General features: G+C 38.8%; 2 protein-coding genes, 1 long non-coding RNA gene and 3 other non-coding genes across 9 annotated transcripts; 4 read left to right on the top strand and 2 right to left on the bottom strand.

The window, feature by feature from the left end:
- Positions 1-1,427: 1,427 nt before the first annotated feature.
- Positions 1,428-12,172, bottom strand: LOC113634282. Of its 3 annotated transcripts, none has more exons than XR_003438475.2 (3): positions 12,052-12,172; positions 3,290-3,411; positions 1,428-3,171 (listed from the first exon to the last, which is right to left on the bottom strand). It is a non-coding gene; the product is annotated as an uncharacterized LOC113634282 (long non-coding RNA). The 3 variants fall into 3 exon arrangements; XR_003438473.2 differs by having other exon boundaries at positions 12,070-12,152; XR_007144798.1 differs by having other exon boundaries at positions 3,333-3,411; positions 12,070-12,152.
- si:dkey-190g11.3 (uncharacterized protein LOC567059 homolog) lies at positions 2,279-5,653 on the top strand. Of its 2 annotated transcripts, none has more exons than XM_027133131.2 (5): positions 2,279-2,440; positions 3,060-3,164; positions 4,192-4,332; positions 4,914-4,964; positions 5,125-5,653. In XM_027133131.2, exons 1-5 carry the CDS (start codon positions 2,279-2,281, stop codon positions 5,284-5,286), a joined length of 621 nt encoding a protein of 206 aa, XP_026988932.2. In that variant the 3' UTR covers positions 5,287-5,653. The 2 variants fall into 2 exon arrangements, with proteins under 2 accessions (XP_026988932.2, XP_026988936.1); XM_027133135.2 differs by having other exon boundaries at positions 2,303-2,440; positions 3,019-3,164.
- trnaw-cca lies at positions 8,722-8,793 on the top strand. Its single transcript has one exon. It is a non-coding gene; the product is annotated as a tRNA-Trp (tRNA).
- Positions 9,711-9,782, bottom strand: trnaw-cca. The gene has a single exon. It is a non-coding gene; the product is annotated as a tRNA-Trp (tRNA).
- Positions 10,419-10,490, top strand: trnaw-cca. Its single transcript has one exon. It is a non-coding gene; the product is annotated as a tRNA-Trp (tRNA).
- A 1,079-nt stretch (positions 12,173-13,251) lies between the features above and the next one.
- plk2b (polo-like kinase 2b (Drosophila)) lies at positions 13,252-18,801 on the top strand. The gene is made up of 14 exons (XM_027133232.2): positions 13,252-13,531; positions 13,633-13,740; positions 13,834-13,950; positions 14,190-14,319; positions 14,434-14,617; positions 14,848-15,046; positions 15,134-15,281; positions 15,360-15,454; positions 15,572-15,701; positions 15,847-15,927; positions 16,031-16,190; positions 17,245-17,374; positions 17,608-17,718; positions 18,153-18,801. The coding sequence occupies exons 1-14, from the start codon at positions 13,346-13,348 to the stop codon at positions 18,351-18,353; spliced, it is 1,980 nt and encodes a 659-aa protein (XP_026989033.1). The 5' UTR covers positions 13,252-13,345; the 3' UTR covers positions 18,354-18,801.
- Positions 18,802-19,494: the final 693 nt, after the last annotated feature.

The following is a 19,494-nucleotide window of genomic DNA, read 5'->3' as shown; positions in this document are numbered from 1 at the left end:
CACGCAATATGGTTTGAACATACGTACAGTATTTACACTGGTCGGTTCCGTTTTTGTGTATTGTCTTTTGTGTATTGTCTTGTATTTTTTGTTTGCACTGAATTTTGTCCTGCAATGTCATTTAGTCTTGTCCCTCACTGTTTGCACCAGGTCGCACAGATGCACTTTATGTGGCTAGGACTAACTTACTAATTCTTTATAGCACTGTCTTTGTTCTATGTAGCTCCATGGTCTTGGAGGAACGTTGTCTCATTTCACTGTGTACTGCAACAGCTATATATGGTTGAAATGACAATAAAAGCTTCTTCTTGACTCAAAGAATGCATAATATGCATACTCAAAAAGTAAGTATGCATACTTAAAAAATAAGTATGCATGCTCAAAGATTAAGTATGCATACTTAAAAAACAAGTATGCATACTCAAAAGGTAAGTACACATACTTAAAAAATAAGTATGCATAGTATGCATACTCAAAAATTAAGTATGCATAATAAGTTTTCATGCACAGAAAATAAGTGTGGGGAAATCTGCATACTTAAAAGACAATAATGTAAATATGATTATTCTGTGAGTAAATATACACAAAAGTCTGCAGTCACAACAAACACACACACACACACACTCGCTGATTCACATGGAAAGAATGCAGAAATAGCAAAGTATTAATTCCATTAAAATAGCTGTAATCCAGCCAAAGCATGTATACTTATTTTTAAGCATGCTTACATAAGCATATACTTAAGCATGCATACTTCCACAAGCCATCAAACTCCTCAAAAACTTAATTGAATTGTACTGAGCACAACACACACACATGCACGGTTGATGGTTGAAATGACAATATTTACTCATAGAATAATCATATTTACATTCTTGTCTTTTACGTTTGCAGATTTTTTTTGCCTTTATGTAGCTCTATGTTGTTTATGTAGCTCTGTGTTGTCTTTATGCAGCGCTGTGTTGTTTTTATGCAGTGTTGTGTTTATGTAGCTCTGTGTTGTCTTTATGCAGTGCTGTGTTGTCTTTATGTAGCTCTAAGTTGTCTTGTAGCTCTATGTTGTCTTGTAGCACTATGTTGTCTTTATGTTGCTCTGTGTTGACTTTATGTAGCTCTGTGTTGTCTTTATGCAGCATTGTGTTGTTTATGTAGCGCTGTGTTGTTTATGTACTTCTGTGTTGTCTTTATGTAGCTCCAAGTTGTCTTGTAGCTCTATGTTGTCTTGTAGCACTATGTTGTCTTTATGTTGCTCTGTGTTGACTTTATGTAGCTCTGTGTTGTCTTTATGCAGCATTGTGTTGTTTATGTAGCGCTGTGTTGTTTATGTACTTCTGTGTTGTCTTTATGTAGCTCCAAGTTGTCTTGTAGCTCTATGTTGTCTTGTAGCACTATGTTGTCTTTATGTTGCTCTATGTTGATTTTATGTAGCTCTGTGTTGTCTTTATGCAGCATTGTGTTGTTTATGTAGCGCTGTGTTTATGTACTTCTGTGTTGTCTTTATGTAGCTCTAAGTTGCCTTGTAGCTCTATGTTGTCTTGTAGCTCTATGTTGTCTTTATTTTGCTCTATGTTGACTTTATGTAGCTCTGTGTTGTCTTTATGCAGCGCTGTGTTGTTTATGTACTTCTGTGTTGTCTTTATGTAGCTCTATGTTGTCTTGTAGCTCTATGTTGTCTTGTAGCACTATGTTGTCTTTATGTTGCTTTATGTTGACTTTATGCAGCTCTATGTTGTCTTTATGTAACCCTATGTTGTCTTTAAGTAGGTCTGTGTTTCCTTTATGTAGCTATGTGTTGTTTTTATTTAGCTCTGTGTTGTCTTTATGTAGCTCTGTGTTATTTTATGTAGCATCATGATTCCAGGAGAAACATTGTTTTATTTCACTCTGTACTGCATCAGCTATATTTGGTTGAAATGACAATAAAAACTTCATGACTTGAATTAAGAGAGAGGATTTAAATTCATCCACAGCGAGAGGTGAACATAGCTTTTATGTTTTATAGTATGATTCAGTTTGTTCAATTTCTTATAACTACAAAAGTTTTTTTATGGAATGGTGCCAGAGAAAATCTGCAGATTTGATTATATGGCTCAGTGAGTTTTTCCAATGTCAATGGTCCATTAAGTAGAGCTTTATTTTTTATGCACAAGGCATATAAAATAAATGGGCACATATTTTATTCACGGGAGAACTGGTAAGTTTCATTAAAGATTGAAGAAATGCTAAAATAGCACTCATGTTCATTAACTCTGTTTCAGCATTTCGGTCTTGGATTATCATGGAAGACTCTATTGACATCATACTTCAGGACAAAAAGTTACATCATGCTTATGATAAGCCGATATTCATGGCTGCCTCTGGAGCAATGCTTATGGCCTCTTACGGACTTTGGACAGTTTTTGCTCTCCCTGGCTTTCGAAAAGTGCCAATATGTCTAAAGGTAACATGTCAATCAAAAGTTTGGGGAAATTTGGATTCTACAGAATAGATTTGATGGCAGCTTTGAACACTTTAGACCATTTTCATCCAACTGTATTGAATAACCTTCCACATAAACTGTTGTTTTTTTTCTAGCTCAAAATGAAAAATAAGTTGTTAAATCAGCAGTTTTAGAAATACATTCAATTCAGTACAAAAATGTCAAAGGTAATTCCTTAAATCATGTTTCAATCAAGGTTAAATTGAACCAGAAGAACAAATAAATACAGTATCTTCATCTGGTCTTGTTTCCATTTGTGATCAAGAGCTGTGATCTATAGCATGTGCATCATGCATATGATGATATTCATTTTGAACAAGATAGCAAAAATTCATATATGCAACATGTAGGTAACCTACATTAATTCAAGACCGATGTTCCCTACACTGCATGCAAACATTGGGCTGGTACTATGTATAATAATGTAAAAGTATAAAAATAATGTATTTTTCATGCAAACGTCCACCTAACCTTCCTCCGTGACCTGAATGCGTACTTATGAAATTCTGTCTTGTCCACCTTCCTCAATTAACTCTTAGACATACCAGGCAGAGACATAAGTCCTGTCTCTACTGTGCAGGTGCCGTACTTGCCCTCAAGCAGGATGCAAACACACAACATTATGAAGCTCCTGCAAGGCAGAAGAGGCTGTCTGGCAGATCTGGGTTCTGGAGATGGAAGACTGGTGAGTGCTTAGAACAGAGGAACAGAGTACATCAAAGAGTAATAGTTGAATTTGCAATTTCAGCAACATGACATTTTATGTATTTTTTGTCTTGTAATAATCAAAGAATAATAATTATATCGCACATGGGTGGCATGGGGGTGCAGCAGATAGTGTTTGCTGCCTTACAGATCCAGCATCCTTGGTTGAGTCCTGAGTTCAGGTTACTGTCTGATTGGGGTTCTTCTGATGCTCTCTAGCTTCCCACCTGCCAAAAAGATGCCAGTAGTTAGATTACCTTTGTTAAATTACCATTAGGTTTGAAAGAGTATACGAATGCTTGTGCGTGTATCATGTATGTGTGTTGCCCTGGCTTCCTGTTTGTTTTGTTTTTGTTAATGGACAATAATAATAATAATTGTAATTGTTGTTCTTTTGTGTTCTAATTGTATTTCTTTATGAAGCAAATATTTAATTTTTAAATCAGATTTTCTTTATGCATTTATTTAAGTACAGCTCAAAGTGTGAGCCAAAAAGGGTGTGTAAGATAAATAAGTTATAAATAGTTGAATTAATGCATATAATGGTGCATCTCAATAAATTAGGATGTCGTGGAAAGGTTCATTTATTTCAGTAATTGATGCAGGCACTTCCATACTTTTTCGTTCCACTCAACTTTCTGTTAACATGCTTGGATACAGCACTCTGTGAACAACCAGCTTCTTTGGCAATGAATGTGTGTGGCTTACCCTCCTTCTGAAGGGTGTCACTGATTGTCTTCTGGACAATGTGGGTTCTGAAATCGTGGGTATTTGTTAAATGTGAGCCATCACAATTAAAAAAACCAAGACCTAAACTACTTCAGTCTGTGTGTGCTGTATTTATATAATACACAGGTTTTACTATTTGAGTTGAATTACTGAAATAAATTAACTTTTCCACAACATTCTAATTAATTGTGATGCACCAGTATGTTTAAAATCAGCCTTAGACCAGATTTTGATAACCTTAGTCTCATTCAGTGACTTTAGTTTATTCTGTTTTTTAGGTGTTTGCTGCCTCGTCATTGGGCTTCCAGTGTACCGGTTTTGAAATAAACTCCATTTTGATTGGCTATGCAAGAGCCAGAGCAAAGTGGATGGGAGTTCCACATTCTGCAGCAAGCTTTGTGAATGAGGATTTCTGGAAGGTATTTTACGTTTTTCATATCTCTTTGTGTACGAGTCTCTTGAGTAAAAGGATACAGTCCATAAGTAAATGGATAGTGCCACAGTATCTATCTTTTTGGCTCCATTTGGCTCGTACTTTGGAGAAAAAACAATTATGCAGTGAATTGCAGAATATCTGATTTTAACTGAGTATTCACAGGTTTATGGACACCTGACCATTATATTCATGTGTGTTTTTGGAACATTCTGTACTAATTTTGGTTCCCTCTTTGCTGTTATAAAAACTTCTACTCTTCTGGGAAGGCTCTAGATCTTGGTCTGTGGTTGTGGGGATTTGGCATTCAATAATTAAAAGAACATTTTGGCCATAAAATTCTGGTCAAGGGAACACTTAATAGTACAGCAAACAAAGATATTGTATACAATTGTGTGCCATATGGAGAAGATCCTCATATGGGTGTAACAGTCAGGTGTCCACAAACGTTTGGTCATATATTATATCTCTAACCTGTAAACTACAAATTGGAGGACTATGTACAGTACATGTTCATACCTTATGGTCATTCCTGCGGTGTATGCCTAATTTTTTGATATTTCACAGACTGATTTGTCTCGATATAAGAATTTGACAGTCTTCTTGGCACCTGGAGTGGTATGTATATAATCAGAGGCATCTTGTGTTTATAAAACATCTGCCCAGAAGAAAGTAGGAGTGGGAGGAGTAAAGTCAAGCAACAGAAAGTAATTTGCTGATTATTGAAATAACCCTAGTGAACATGTTTGATGTTTTTGCCATATCGGGTTCTCCTCAGATGGAAGTACTAGGCAGGAAGTTAGAGCAGGAGTTGGATCATGATGCCAGGGTGATCGCCTGTCGTTTCCCATTCCCTCACTGGCATGCTTCAGCATCAGAGGGAGAAGGACTGGACCAGGCCTGGGCCTACGACATGGCTACAGTTCGCAGACTCCCATGAGCATGAGCTCCAACAAATCACTGCAAGACTTTTTTCCACTACTGCCAAATGGATATTTTAAAACCCACAGCAATTATTCAATTTAAATGAAATGTTATATTAACGTTAGTGACCATAACATATATTTTTTGATCGAGTAGAAGTGAGAGTATTAGATTTTGCATAATAAAAAAGTCGGAACGCTTTATTTTAAATACTGTATATATGGGACAATGAGAAAACCTGTCAGAAGTGGCTGAATTCTGGAAAATATTCAAAACGTATGAAAAATTGGGGTTTCATCAAATACATATTTTGTTTCCTGCTAGAATTGTACTTTGGTATCTTTACTTTAAGAAAACAGAAATAAATTTACATAACAAATGTTTTACTTAGACTTTTTAGCCTTGAAGTGCATGTTGAATGTGGGGCTAAATAAAGAATAACAGCAATCAGTCTGCCTCACGATGTGGAAAAACCTTGATAGCTAAGTAGCAATTTTATGAATATTTTGGATAGAGAATGAGCCATGGCCAGCCATAGTACACATAAACTTAAAAATCTTTTTTTTTAAGTGATCCACCTTAGCTGGAGGATTCCATAATTTTAACGAAAACTTTCTAAATCTTTCATTAGAAATGAATTCAGAGTAAATGTTCTTGATTAATTAAATCATTCTGATCATCACAGTGCAAATTAATACTCAGTGAAATCCCACGAATATTTAACTGTAACAAATGCAAGCTAGTTTAACTAAGCTAGCCAACCTTCTAACAAAATTAGCTAACATGATTAATGAACACTGTTTTGTATTTCACGTGTCTCAGAGGAATCATGTGTTAGCACTTAACCTTTTCTGTTGGTGGTCACGTCTTAGCTAGTTAATGCCAAATAATCAAATTGAGTGGAAATTGGTTTTAAAACATCTTACAGAACAACATCTTGGTATATTGTGCTCACTCAATGCAGCCTTACAGCATTATGAACCTCTTTGTACTAAAAAACAACACTAATGGACATCAATTGAATTCCTTTTCATGTGTTGTGGCTCACGTGCATGGCCCAGGGCAGAAGGCAGCTTTGCACTCAGAGACTTCATGGCAGACACAGTTCAGCATGTCTGTTATCTCATCTCTCCATCGGCCATCTGCTGCCTCCAACTCACCATGAACAATGGTTTATAATTTTCATGCTTATTCTGATGAGGTTTAAGCTGACACAAGATCACTGTAGGTGCAGTGACACAGCTTCAAAAGGATTTAGAGACAGGATGCAGATGGAAGACCAGCTGTCATGAATCGCAAAGTATATTATAGAGATGATGATGAAATATAAGCAAACAAATGTAGCCACAGGTCAAGCATTCAGCAAACCAGCATGAACAGAGAAAACCCAAAATGAACAAAGTAATAAGCAAACACTAGGTTCAGAGCCAACAGCCACAGGTGCAAATGCTGAAGCAAGATCGTGCAAAGTAACAGTGAAGTTTATGAATGGTGTGTGATGACAGGACATGGGAGTGCTAGCCTATAATTTTATGAGTTGTGAACACGAATTGGTTTCTTGTGATTCTTCTGATCATTGGATGTTGTTTGTACTTGGTTGAGAAGCATGGTTTGCATAATTCAACTGCAAGTGCAATTGTGAGTAGGCTAAAAATCTGCGCACAACAGAAATCACTCATCTCTTTCCAGAGATCTGGTTGTTATGTGTAGAACTCTTGGATCAAATTAGCATCCAAAATAGCTTCTGCTGGGTCCCAGCCATGTTTCTCGGGGCTTTAAAGCTCCTAGTCATTCAGGATTGAAGTTTGCCCCATGAGGGTCAGGATGGTTCATTGATGTCTAGTGCCGATGGTGGTGGTGTTTCAGCTTCATCCCATGGCCTAAGGACTGTGGGTTTGAGGAAAGGAATATAAAAAAAATTGTGACTAAAAATCTTAATGTGAAAGCAGCAGCTTATATATAACCTTATTGTGCTGCACAATCTGTATCAGGGTGCCAGCCTTTACTGGATGTCCTTGGGTCTGATCGTGAGCCGCTTTGGTGTACCTATTACATTTCATGGATATAAGTGAGATTGATATCCAGCGACTTGTGATGCCTCTCTGGCACAATATCTTTATATTTACCAAAATTTTAGCTCAGGTGTTTCACCTGCTGTGAAAAATGGACCTCAAGGGTTTATGGGTAAATGGTCAATGACCATTCATTGTAATACCCGGGTATCAGGTCTAAAGCAGGCTTTATGAGACCATGGGCATTGGGGAACTGGGAGTAGGAATCATCACAGAAATGGGGATAGAGTCTTGTACAAACAGGCCAAATACACACTGGAAAAGGAGATCAGAGTGGCAAAGAGGAACTATTCCAAAAAATTACGGATTCAGTTTTCGTCAAATGACTCAGCTTCAGTGTGGAAAGGGCTGAAAGCTATCACCAACTACACGACTCCATTCCCCAGCACTGTGGTGAATCAACAACTGGCAGACGACCTGAATGAGTTCTACTGTAGGTTTGAAAAAGCCCATTTCTCACCTTCTGTAACCCCCGAATCAGTCACACCTTCAGTTCAGTTCAGTGAAGATGATGTGTGTCAGGTCTTCAGGAAGATCAAGAGAAGAAAGGCACCAGACCCAGACAGCGTTTCACCAGCCTGTCTGAAAGCCTGTGCTGATCAGCTGGCCCCCATCTTCACGCGGATATTCAATATGTGAATATTGAAGTACTATGTGAAGTACCCTCATGCTTCAAAAGCTCCACCATCATTCCCGTCCCAAAGAAACCCAAAATTACCGGACTTAATGACTACAGACCTGTGACTAACATCTGTGGTCATGAAATCATTTGAAAGACTGGTTCTGGCTTATCTGAAGGACATTACTGGACCCTTACTGGACCCTCTGCAGTTTGCCTACAGAGCAAACAGGTCTGTGAATGATGCAGTCAGTATGGGACTGCATTATATTCTGCAGCATCTGGACAGACCAGGGACTTATGTGAGGATCCTGTTTGTGGACTTCAGCTCTACATGAGCTATTATCAACAGGAAAGGTTTTTTTTATTCACAAATCAACTCCAAACAACTCAAATCAACTTCAAACAACTCAAAACAACTCAAATCAACTCCAGACAACTCAAATCAACTCCAAACAACGCAAATCAACTACAAACAACTCAAATCAAGTTCAAACAACTCCAAACAACTCAAATCAACTTCAAATCAACTCCAAACAACTCAAATCAAATCTGATGACCATGTGACCCTAGTATGAAGTCATGTTCTTCCAAAGAAGAGATTGTCCAGAACCAGTGTGACGCATCCAGCATAATTACTTTCAGTGAAAGAAATTTTGAAAGCTACATCATACAAAAAATTCAATACAACTGTGTGCTTTGAACTTTGTGCTAAAAGTCTGGGAAAGAACCAGATATGAACCTGAGTGCATGAACAAGAGACTTCGTGGCGCAACGGTAGCGCGTCTGACTCCAGATCAGAAGGTTGCGTGTTCAAATCACGTCGGGGTCAAAAATCTTGATTTCTCTGCTGGGAAGAGAAGTGAATTATTTGGATCAAAAGCACTATAAAGATGACAACAATGAATATACAACACCAACACATTCCCAGAATATCCACATGACAAAAGAGGGGAGTAAATTGAGTTGTTTGAAGTTGTTTGGATTTGATTTGAGTTGTTTTGAGTTGATTTGTGAATAAAAAAACCTTTCCTGTTGATAATAGCTCATGTAGCTGCTGTAGGTCTCTCAGAATAAAGCTTGTTGAATTTACTGTACTTTACTCCCCTCTTTTGTCATGTGGATATTCTGGGAATATGTTGGTGTTGTATATTCATTGTTGTCATCTTTATAGTGCTTTTGATCCAAATAATTCACTTCTCTTCCCAGCAGACCTCGTGGTGCAACGGTAGCTACATGAGCTATTATCAACAGGAAAGGTTTTTTATTCACAAATCAACTCCAAACAACTCAAATCAACTCCAAACAACTCAAATCAACTCCAAACAACTCAAATCAAATCTGATGACCATGTGACCCTAGTATGAAGTCATGTTCTTCCAAAGAAGAGATTGTCCAGAACCAGCGTGACGCATCCAGCATAATTACTTTCAGTGAAAGAAATTTTGAAAGCTACATCATACAAAAAAATTCTATACAACTGTGTGCTTTGAACTTTGTGCTAAAAGTCTGGGAAAGAACCAGATGACCAGATTTGTGAATAAAAAACCTTTCCTCTTGATAATAGCTCATGTAGCTGCTGTAGGTCTCTCAGAATAAAGCTTGTTGAATTTACTATACTTTACTCACCTCTTTTGTCATGTGGATATTCTGGGAATGTGTTGGTGTTGTATATTCATTGTTGTCATCTTTATAGTGCTTTTGATCCAAATAATACATTTCTCTTCCCAGCAGACACATCAACATTTTTGACCCCGACGTGATTTGAACACACAACCTTCTGATCTGGAGTCAGACACGCTACCGCTGCGCCATGAGGTCTGTCACTCATCTGCTCAGGTTCATATCTTTAAAAACAACTCAATCACAAATCAACTCCAAACAACTCAAATCAACTTCAAACAACTCAAAACAACTCAAATCAACTCCAAACAACTCAAATCAACTTTACAACACCAACACATTCCCAGAATATACAACATTCCTAGAATATCCACATGACAAAAGAGGGGAGTAAAGTACAGTAAATTCAACAAGCTTTATTCTGACAGACCTACAGCAGCTACATGAGCTATTATCAACAGGAAAGGTTTTTTATTCACAAATCAACTCCAAACAACTCAAAACAACTCAAATCAACTCCAGACAACTCAAATCAACTCCAAACAACGCAAATCAACTCCAAACAACTCAAATCAACTTCAAATCAACTCCAAACAACTCAAATCAAATCTGATGACCATGTGACCCTAGTATGAAGTCATGTTCTTCCAAAGAAGAGATTGTCCAGAACTACCATGACGCATCCAGCATAATTACTTTCAGTGAAAGAAATTTTGAAAGAAACACCAAAAATTTTCTACATCATACAAAAAAATTCAATACAACTGTGTGCTTTGAACTTTGTGCTAAAAGTCTGGGAAAGAACCAGATATGAACCTGAGTGCTTGAATAAGAGACCTCGTGGCGCAACGGTAGCGCGTCTGACTCCAGATCAGAAGGTTGCGTGTTCAAATCACGTCGGGGTCAAAAATCTTGATTTCTCTTCTGGGAAGAGAAGTGAATTATTTGGATCAAAAGCACTATAAAGATGACAACAATGAATATACAACACCAACATATTCCCAGAATATCCACATGACAAAAGAGGGGAGTAAATTGAGTTGTTTGGAGTTGTTTGGAGTTGATTTGAGTTGATTTGTGAATAAGAAACCTTTCCTGTTGATAATAGCTCATGTAGCTGCTGTAGGTCTCTCAGAGTAAAGCTTGTTGAATCTACTGTACTTTACTCACCTCTTTTGTCATGTGGATATTCTGGGAATGTGTTGGTGTTGTATATTCATTGTTGTCATCTTTATAGTGCTTTTGATCCAAATAATTCACTTCTCTTCCCAGCAGACAAATCAATATTTTTGACCCAGACGTGATTTGAACATACAATCGTCCAATCTGGAGTCAGACGCACTACCGTTGCGCCACGAGGTCTGTCGTTCATCTGCTCAGGTTCATATCTTTAAAAACAACTCAATCACAAATCAACTCCAAACAACTCAAATCAACTTTACAACACCAACACTAGAATATACAACACCAACAAATTCCCAGAATATCCACATGACAAAAGAGGGGAGTAAAGTACAGTAAATTCAACAAGCTTTATTCTGAGAGACCTCCAGGGCTGTGTTCTCTCCCCACTGCTCTTCTCCCTGTACACGAATAACTGCACCTCTAATGACGCCTCTGTCAAGCTCCTGAAGTTTGCAGACGACACCACACTGATCGGCCTCATCCAGGACAGTGACGAGTCTGCTTACAGACTGGAGGTTAATCGGCTGGCTGTCTGGTGCAGCCTTAACAACCTGGAGCTGAACACGCTCAAGACAGTGGAGATGATAGTGGACTTCAGGAGAAACTTCCCTGCTCTCCCCCACTAATCATCATGGACAGCATTGTCACAGCAGTGGAGTCATTCAGATTCCTGGGAACCACAATCTCCCAGGACCTGAAGAACTTCAACTTCAAGAGCTGAAGAAGTTCATCCTGCCACAGAATCTGCTGAAACAGTTTTACACTGCCATCATTGAATCCATCCTCTGCACCTCAGTAACTGTTTGGTTCAGCTCAGCCACCAAATTCGAACTCAGAAGACTACAGAGGGTTGTCCGGACTGCTGAACTCTCCAAGACCTGTACTTCTCCAGAGAGCAAAAAGGCGAAGACAATCACTCAGGACCCCTCACATCCAGCACAATCACTCTGGACCCCTCACATCCAGCACACTCCTTCTTTGAACTGTTGCCATCTGGTCGACGCTACAGAGCCCTGAGCTCCAGAACGACCAGACATAGGAACAGTTTCTTCCCTCAAGCAATCCATCTGATGAACAATTAACACCATGGAACACACAACACCATTTGTACTATGTATACCTCAGTTGCACATTTCATACTTGCACATCTGTACATATATACTGTACATACATATTGTCTAAATGTTTACTGTTTACTTCAACTGCACATTTCACAATTGCACATGTGTACATACAAATTGTCTATATTTGTATATGTATATTTCAACTGCACATTTCACACCTGTAAATGTGTACATACAATTTCGTCTATACTGTATATGTCAGTCTGTTGGAGCTGTGGAGATTCTGGCTTCTGGCACTAAAACAAATTCCTCCAATGTGAAAACATGCCTGGCAATAAAGCTGATTCTGAATCTGATTCTGATTCTGATTCTGATTAGCCTACAGGAAAATGTGCTCAATGTTGGATTGAGCAAAGGAGAAGCTGAGAAGCTGCAAAATATTGAGCAAAGGAGAACCTTACAAACATTGAACATAAGATGCAGTCTGTGTTTCTAATGAAGTGCTGACAGACGTTTGGGAAACAGAAAACTATGGAGATCCATTATACACTATGTAATGGAATGAGCCTTTTTTAGGTAGTCTTACATCACATTAACCACAAGGTGATGCTCTGTTGCTTCAGTTTATTTCAGAAGTGAGCAGAGCATGATGGGAGGATGTAACTCAGAACCAGTAATATATCTGAAGAAATACACTCAAGTTCAGAATTATTGTCACCCTTCAAGGAAATTATTTAAAACAGTTGACAAAAATAAACTTAAAAAATTAAGATAGTTTCATATTTCGGTCTCTGGAGGCCATTCAAGCCATCACAAGACTGGACTACTGCAATGCAGCAATTTGTCTTGTTTTCAATGTTCCCAAATTATCCTACATCTCCACGTTTTTGTATTCTTTCTGCTGGGTCTTTGATGATCTCTTGCCTAAAGCCTAGCTGAATACACTTATCACACCCTGCTCTGCACCAGGCTCCCTTCAGGTCTCTAGCATGACTCAACTGCACCCACCATCCTTCAAGGTACCAAGAAGACACGAGTCAAGACAGGTGGTGGAATGAACTTTCACAGGCTGTCTGAACAACTGAGTCACTGCATGCCTTCAAACAAAAAACAAAAAAAACTGAACTATACCTATTGCTCAGGGACTTATTATAGTTATGATTTTAACGGAGAATACAAATCACTTCTCTCAGTTGCTATGGATAATGTAAGTGCTACATAATGTCATTTAAATGTATTTAATATGCTCATTCCTTTAGAATAATTATGGTGAGTAAAATATGTTTTTGTGTTTGTTGTTTTTTTCTTGCATTTTTTTTTATTTTAATGGGGGGAAAAGAAGTAACACCAAACAACTCTGAAATGCTCTATACAAAGCGCATGCGCGATGATGTCTTTGGTTATGACGTTAAATTGGTGTTTGCGTTGGGAGTCTAGACAGGGGGCGGAGTTTACGGTATAAAACCGAGCGGCAATAACAGAGACGCACAAAATCTGAGTTGTAGATGAATCATGGAGAGCCCAAGGAGCGGTTCTAACCAAGTGCCGACTAATAACGACAGGATGTGTGAGCTTAACAAACCGATTGAGCAGCGGCGGAAGAAAGAAGAGCAGAGTGCCAACACTACGGAGTTCTCACGCGTCATCACGGATCCGGTCACTGGGAAATGTTACTGTCGCGGAAAAGTACTTGGAAAGGTGCGCAATTGCATCGCAGAAAAGTCGCTCGCGTTATCTTTAGTGAAGTGTTAGTTTGTCTTTGCTTTGCATTGTGTTTATTCCTGATCTGTGTGTGACAGGGAGGGTTTGCTAAATGCTACGAGTTGACTGATCTGTCAGCTGGAAAGGTCTTTGCGGCCAAAATCATCCCGCACACGCGCGTCGCCAAACCGCACCAGCGCGAGAAGGTGAGCGAAGGCGCGCGCCGTTATTTAGCTGTCAGTCACTTTTGCTTCATGTCATTCCTCTGTTCTAATGCACGGTGTTATGCTGCTTTGCAGATTAACAGGGAGATCGAGTTGCACAGAGGACTGAACCACAAACACATCGTTCATTTCTATCACCATTTTGAGGATAAAGATAACATCTACATCTTACTGGAGTACTGCAGCAGAAGAGTGAGTCATCCAGCCCGTCATCATGCATCCTTAAAAATGACACCACCTGTCCTTGGCACAGTTTAAATGATAGATAGAAAGAAGTATTTAAAAATAAAATTAATAATAAATCTTTTTTGGGGGCAACATTTTTAGAAATATTGGTTTCAGAATATCAGAATATTTTTTGAATAAAAGCAGTGGTTCGGCATGCGAATGTCTTACAAATTTGTCTTTCTGTGAATTCTGTGTTTGTTCAGTCATTGGCACACATCCTGAAGGCACGCAAAGTGCTAACAGAGCCAGAGGTGAGGTACTACCTCAAGCAGACGGTGTCTGCTCTGAAATACCTGCACGATCAAGAGATCCTACACCGTGACCTCAAACTTGGTACAAAGCTCAATTCTAAAATTAATAATGATAATAATAATTCAGGCTTTTTGCTGCAACCTTTGTAGCTAACATTCCGAAACCGGTGGTCAATTTTGTTTGTTTACTCTTTAGGGAACTTATTTGTGAGTGACTCCATGGAGCTGAAGGTTGGAGATTTCGGACTGGCTGCTAAATTGGAGCCAGTGAGCAACAGGCGCAAGACCATCTGTGGCACACCGAATTACCTTTCTCCAGAAGTGTTGAATAAACAGGGCCATGGCTGGGAGTCAGATGTCTGGGCCCTTGGCTGTGTTATGTAAGTCCTCTTGCTTTTACTCTACAAGAAACCAATAAACAATGGAAGCACTGTTCTGCAGGGCAGATGAAATTCTATTCTGATCATTACATAAATGTCTTTCACCAATAAAGCCAAATGACCAAATAAAATCAAATGGTATTTGAAGAAACTGATGGTAAAAGGATAATTGAAATAGTTAAAATACTTTTATCGGTTTGTCTTACTGATATTCACCCTTTTCCCTGCAGGTACACTTTGCTCCAGGGCAAACCTCCATTTGAGACCAATAATCTAAAGGAGACGTATCGCTGTATTAAAGAGGCTCGCTACTCTTTGCCTTCCTCCCTGTCGCTCCCAGCCAGGCAGCTTATTGCCAGCATGCTCTCCCGTGACCCAGCGGATCGCCCGAAGCTCGATGAAATTGCACAGCATGAGTTTCTCTCACAGGTCAGTTAAATTTTTTTTGTGAAGTTTGTGTCCACAACCCTAGATGATTAACATTCAGATCTTAACTGGCGATTGCTGTCCCCACAGGGCTTTATGCCAGAGACTCTGCCTTCCAGCTGTTGTTTCTCTGCTCCAGACTTCCACATCTCCAGCCCTGCCAAGAGCTTTTTTAGGAAAGCTGCTGCTGCCCTGTTTGGTGGGAAAAGAGACAAAGCCAAATACTATGAAAATCTCAGTAAGTAGTAGACTAAGTATATACAAATCTACCATAACATCATAGCTCCTTTAATTAAGACAGTCCTCCCAATTATAGATAAGACAGCCAAAGAAGAAGACGACATCTACAAACTCTGCCACGACCTCAAGACAACCTCTATTAATAAGCAACCTGCAACGCCAACCGCAGAGGTGAGCTGGGGTTATCTCACTCTTCATTGAGAACACTCAGGAGCTGAGGAGAACAGAGTGAACGACAATGACTTGCAGTCCTCACATTTCCCCTCCTTCTTCCGTTTGCCTTTTTAGGAAAGAGGGACTCCGTCACTACCGGCTGGAAAGCCTGTTTCCCAGGCAACAGTCACACAGCCTGAAGCCCGAGACACAATCCTCATGATCGTCAGAGGCAGCCTCGGGAGCTACAGCAGCAGCAGTGAATGTAAGTGTGTGTGTGTGTGTGTGTGTGTGTGTGTGTGTGTGTGTGTGTGTGTGTTTCTCCCATCAATCAGACAACTGTCAGATTTTTTTGTCTCACAGCACTTCATAAGCAAATCTGATGCTGAGCATTCCCTTTTGATCTGCAGGCCTGGAGGACAGTACAACATGCTCTGTGGCAGAAGCCATTGCCAGTGTTTTACGAGGCTGCCTCGAACACATGCCCACAGGTACTTCAAACAAACATGTTGTATTCACAAATTCATAAAATCCATTCAAGGTGGAAGGCACTATAGATTCACGTGTAAATGACGATCCATTCTTCATCCACAGCTGAGAAATTACCAAAGGCTAGCGGATGCAGCAGCATGCAGTGGGTAACAAAGTGGGTGGATTATTCCAACAAATACGGCTTTGGTTATCAGCTAGCCAACAACACTGTGGGCGTCCTCTTCAACAGCGGAACACACATGAGTCTCCTAGCTGACAAAACGTAGGTGTTAGGGCTTGCTTAATTGCCAACTCAAATCATTTGATTTAATGAGCATAGTTGTCAAGTGCTGAACGTCATTTGTGATTCTCACACGAGTCATGTCAATTACACAGCACATATGTTTTGAGGGATTTTGGTTGTAGACTCAGTTGTTGGTTGCTGTTAGATAAATGTAGTGTAAGTACAAATGGCTTGAATGAATTCACACATTGTGAAAACAGTAAAGATGAGACTTGGGATAAAGATGAAAATACGATAGTTAAAATGTTTGTTAGAGAGGTGGGCAGTATTTAGAGTAGATGACTAGTTAGGATGTTATGTGGGTAGTTAAGTATATAATTTGTGAAATATTTACATACATGGGTAGGTAGATATGTAGGTAGGCAGTTATGTCACTAGGTTTGTTACATAGGTGACAAGTTTATCTTGACTTATAGATCGAAAGTAAGATAAGTAAATCTAATGATTCTTAGGTAGGTAGGTTTGTAGGCAACTGAAAATACTGTAGATAGTTTTGTTATGGATACATGCTTGCGTAGGTAAGTATGCAGGTATTAATAGTAAGTAATTACATTTATTAGGTAATTAAGTTTATGTAGTAGGTTAGAACATGGGTGATTAATAAGCTAGGTTCTTATGTAGCTAGATACATAGGTAGGTTGGTATATGGTAGTAAGTTGTGTGCTCATAGCAGGAACATACTCAATTATATAAGTAGTAACTAGGTAATTAATTATGTGGATGGGTAGTTTGGTAAGTTGTTGTGTGATCGCAACAGGCAATGTAAAATTAAATACATGAGGAACATGAGTACTCCCAAAAGGGGAAAGGTGTGAATCATCACCTCGTAGTGCAAAACAGCTCTTTATTAGATAGTTGTAAAAACTACAGTGCAGTGTTGTAGTACAAGGCAAATGATAAGAAATTGGTATCTTACTGCCACAAACAAGAAAGATCCTTTTAAGATCACTAAATAACCTAGCCTTTTCACTCAAATGATGTGAGGTGTTTACAAGACTGTTTATGTTCCCTTTCTGTGTTTCTTTCTGGACAGGACTGTATTGCAGCATGCTGAGATGGGTCAATGTGCTGTCATGTACACAACTGATGTTCCTGAAAACTGTGTGGGCCAGGTCACTATCCTCAAGTACTTTGCCCACTACATGGAAGAAAACCTGATGGATGTGAGTGGGAAATTAACCTACATTTACACTTAAAAAAATGGTTGGTCATGTACATTTTATATACAAAAAATATATATTTTATGGTTTTAGTCTGAAGCAGCATCATTTGTTTGTGGTTAGTCTTCATTTATAATATGAATATGAGTAGTTTGAGCAGCTGTAAGATTGCTGTGCTGTGTTAAAACTTAACATGATTTAGTTGTATCAAAGTTAATATTTCCTCTTGTCTTTAGGGAGGTGATATGGTGATTGACACTGATGCTGAAAAGCCCAGACTCTATCTGCTGCAATGGCTGAAGTCAGACCGGGCTCTGATGATGCTCTTCAATGACGGCACATTCCAGGTAATCAAAGAAGCCTTTACAGCCTATTCTTCCTTCATACACTGGTATCCAGGAAGCAACTCGTTTCTGTATGTTTTTTGAATGCAAACTTTGTAGCGGTAATCACAACCTGTTTTTAGAAGCCTATTCATTGAATCACGCTTCCTGACGAGTCGAGTCCTTCAGTTTTTTTTTTATTTCTCTCTTCAGTATTTCACCCTCATTCAGCATGCAGTTCTACACATAAAATAACATCCTAGTCTCTCGCTGTGTATTTCCTTCTACAAATACTGTGCACATTTCTTGCTCTAAATAGTTGATCCGGTGAGCTTATTTTAAGATCAAGAAGAAGCCTACGCACACAGTGGTATCACAGTGACTCACCACTGGCGTAACAATGCTCCACATCCTGTTACATTTCTAGGATGACAAACTGCCTCTGTCTTTCCAAACAGGTAAACTTCTACCACGACCACACCAAACTTATCCTGTGCACCCAGCAGGACGACTACCTCTTGACGTACATCAACGAGGAGCGAACATCCGCCACTTTTAAACTGAGTGCTCTCCTGAGTGCAGGCTGCACCTCAGAGCTGCGCAGTCGTATGGATTACGCGCTCAACATGCTTCAGCAGAGATGTAAAAAAGCACCATGAGACTCCGTGTGTCTCACTCCGTGCATGTGCGTGCATGCGTGTGTGCGCGTGCGTATGTGCAAGCACGAAAAATCTGTGAACTGAACCTTGGCTAAAGCACAGAGGCAAACTGGAACTGTTAATTAGTGTGGAAGTGGTAATTAATGCTGAAAGACTGTTAGAGAAAGTTTGATTGGATAGATTAGGTGCTGTGAAAAGAAGATAGTGGATGTTGTAAGGGAAGGAGAAATGAATGTAGCATTATGTTTTAAGAAAATGAGGAAAATTGAGACTGGGCTGGAACCAGGGAAAAAAGGACGATGAAAACTTTTAGATAGATTTAGAGAAACTCAGAGATGAAAGCTGGATTTAAAGCAAAAAAAGGTCTGTTGATGAGACTTTTTTTTTTTTTTGCATGTCAGTGTGTGTATGTGTGAGACCAATTCATTTGTTAGATATTAGCAAATATTTATTATGTAAATATTTATTTTATTTATTTTTTATTAAATGATAACTGCTCTGAATAAAATTCTGTCCTGTTTTTTATTCCAATCGTTGCAGTGTAATTAAATGTTTTGTTTTTCGCTGGTATAAAGTGTGTGTGTGTCTGTGTATATAATGTAACAGGATTGACAACAGCATTATTACAAGCTGACGTGTGTGTGTGTGTGTATATATATTTCTTTTTTAAAACTAAACACAGGAGCATTATTGACTGAATCCCAAAATAAGTTAAATTACAAATTCATGGTGTTCAAAAGTCATGTTTGAACTTTATCATGGTCAAAAGCCTGTTAGCAACCAACATTATAACCATGACAACACCATGAAGTGTATTCATGAACACCATGATGAATAACTGAATAATTAATTAATTAATAAATGTGACTCATTTTTAAATGAGGTGCCTATCAAAATACAGTTATCTTAAGTAACAGTCACTGAGGTGATCACATTTCATGGAAGTGATGTATTAAAAATTAGTAAATACTTTCTCCTCTTGTGTTCAGGAAAAGGAACATACAATCAGTGATAATATATCATACTGGGTCAAGATTTACATACTATATTATTATAGCAATAATGATTAATTTCTTTAATTCTGATGAAACAAAGCCAAGAAGCCATGAAAAAGGCATAAACTTTTACATTATTGGGGCAG

This window comes from Tachysurus fulvidraco, chromosome 14, assembly GCF_022655615.1.
Source record: "Tachysurus fulvidraco isolate hzauxx_2018 chromosome 14, HZAU_PFXX_2.0, whole genome shotgun sequence".
Classification (NCBI taxonomy): Eukaryota; Metazoa; Chordata; class Actinopteri; order Siluriformes; family Bagridae; genus Tachysurus; species Tachysurus fulvidraco.
This window is presented reverse-complemented; position numbering and strand designations above follow the sequence as displayed.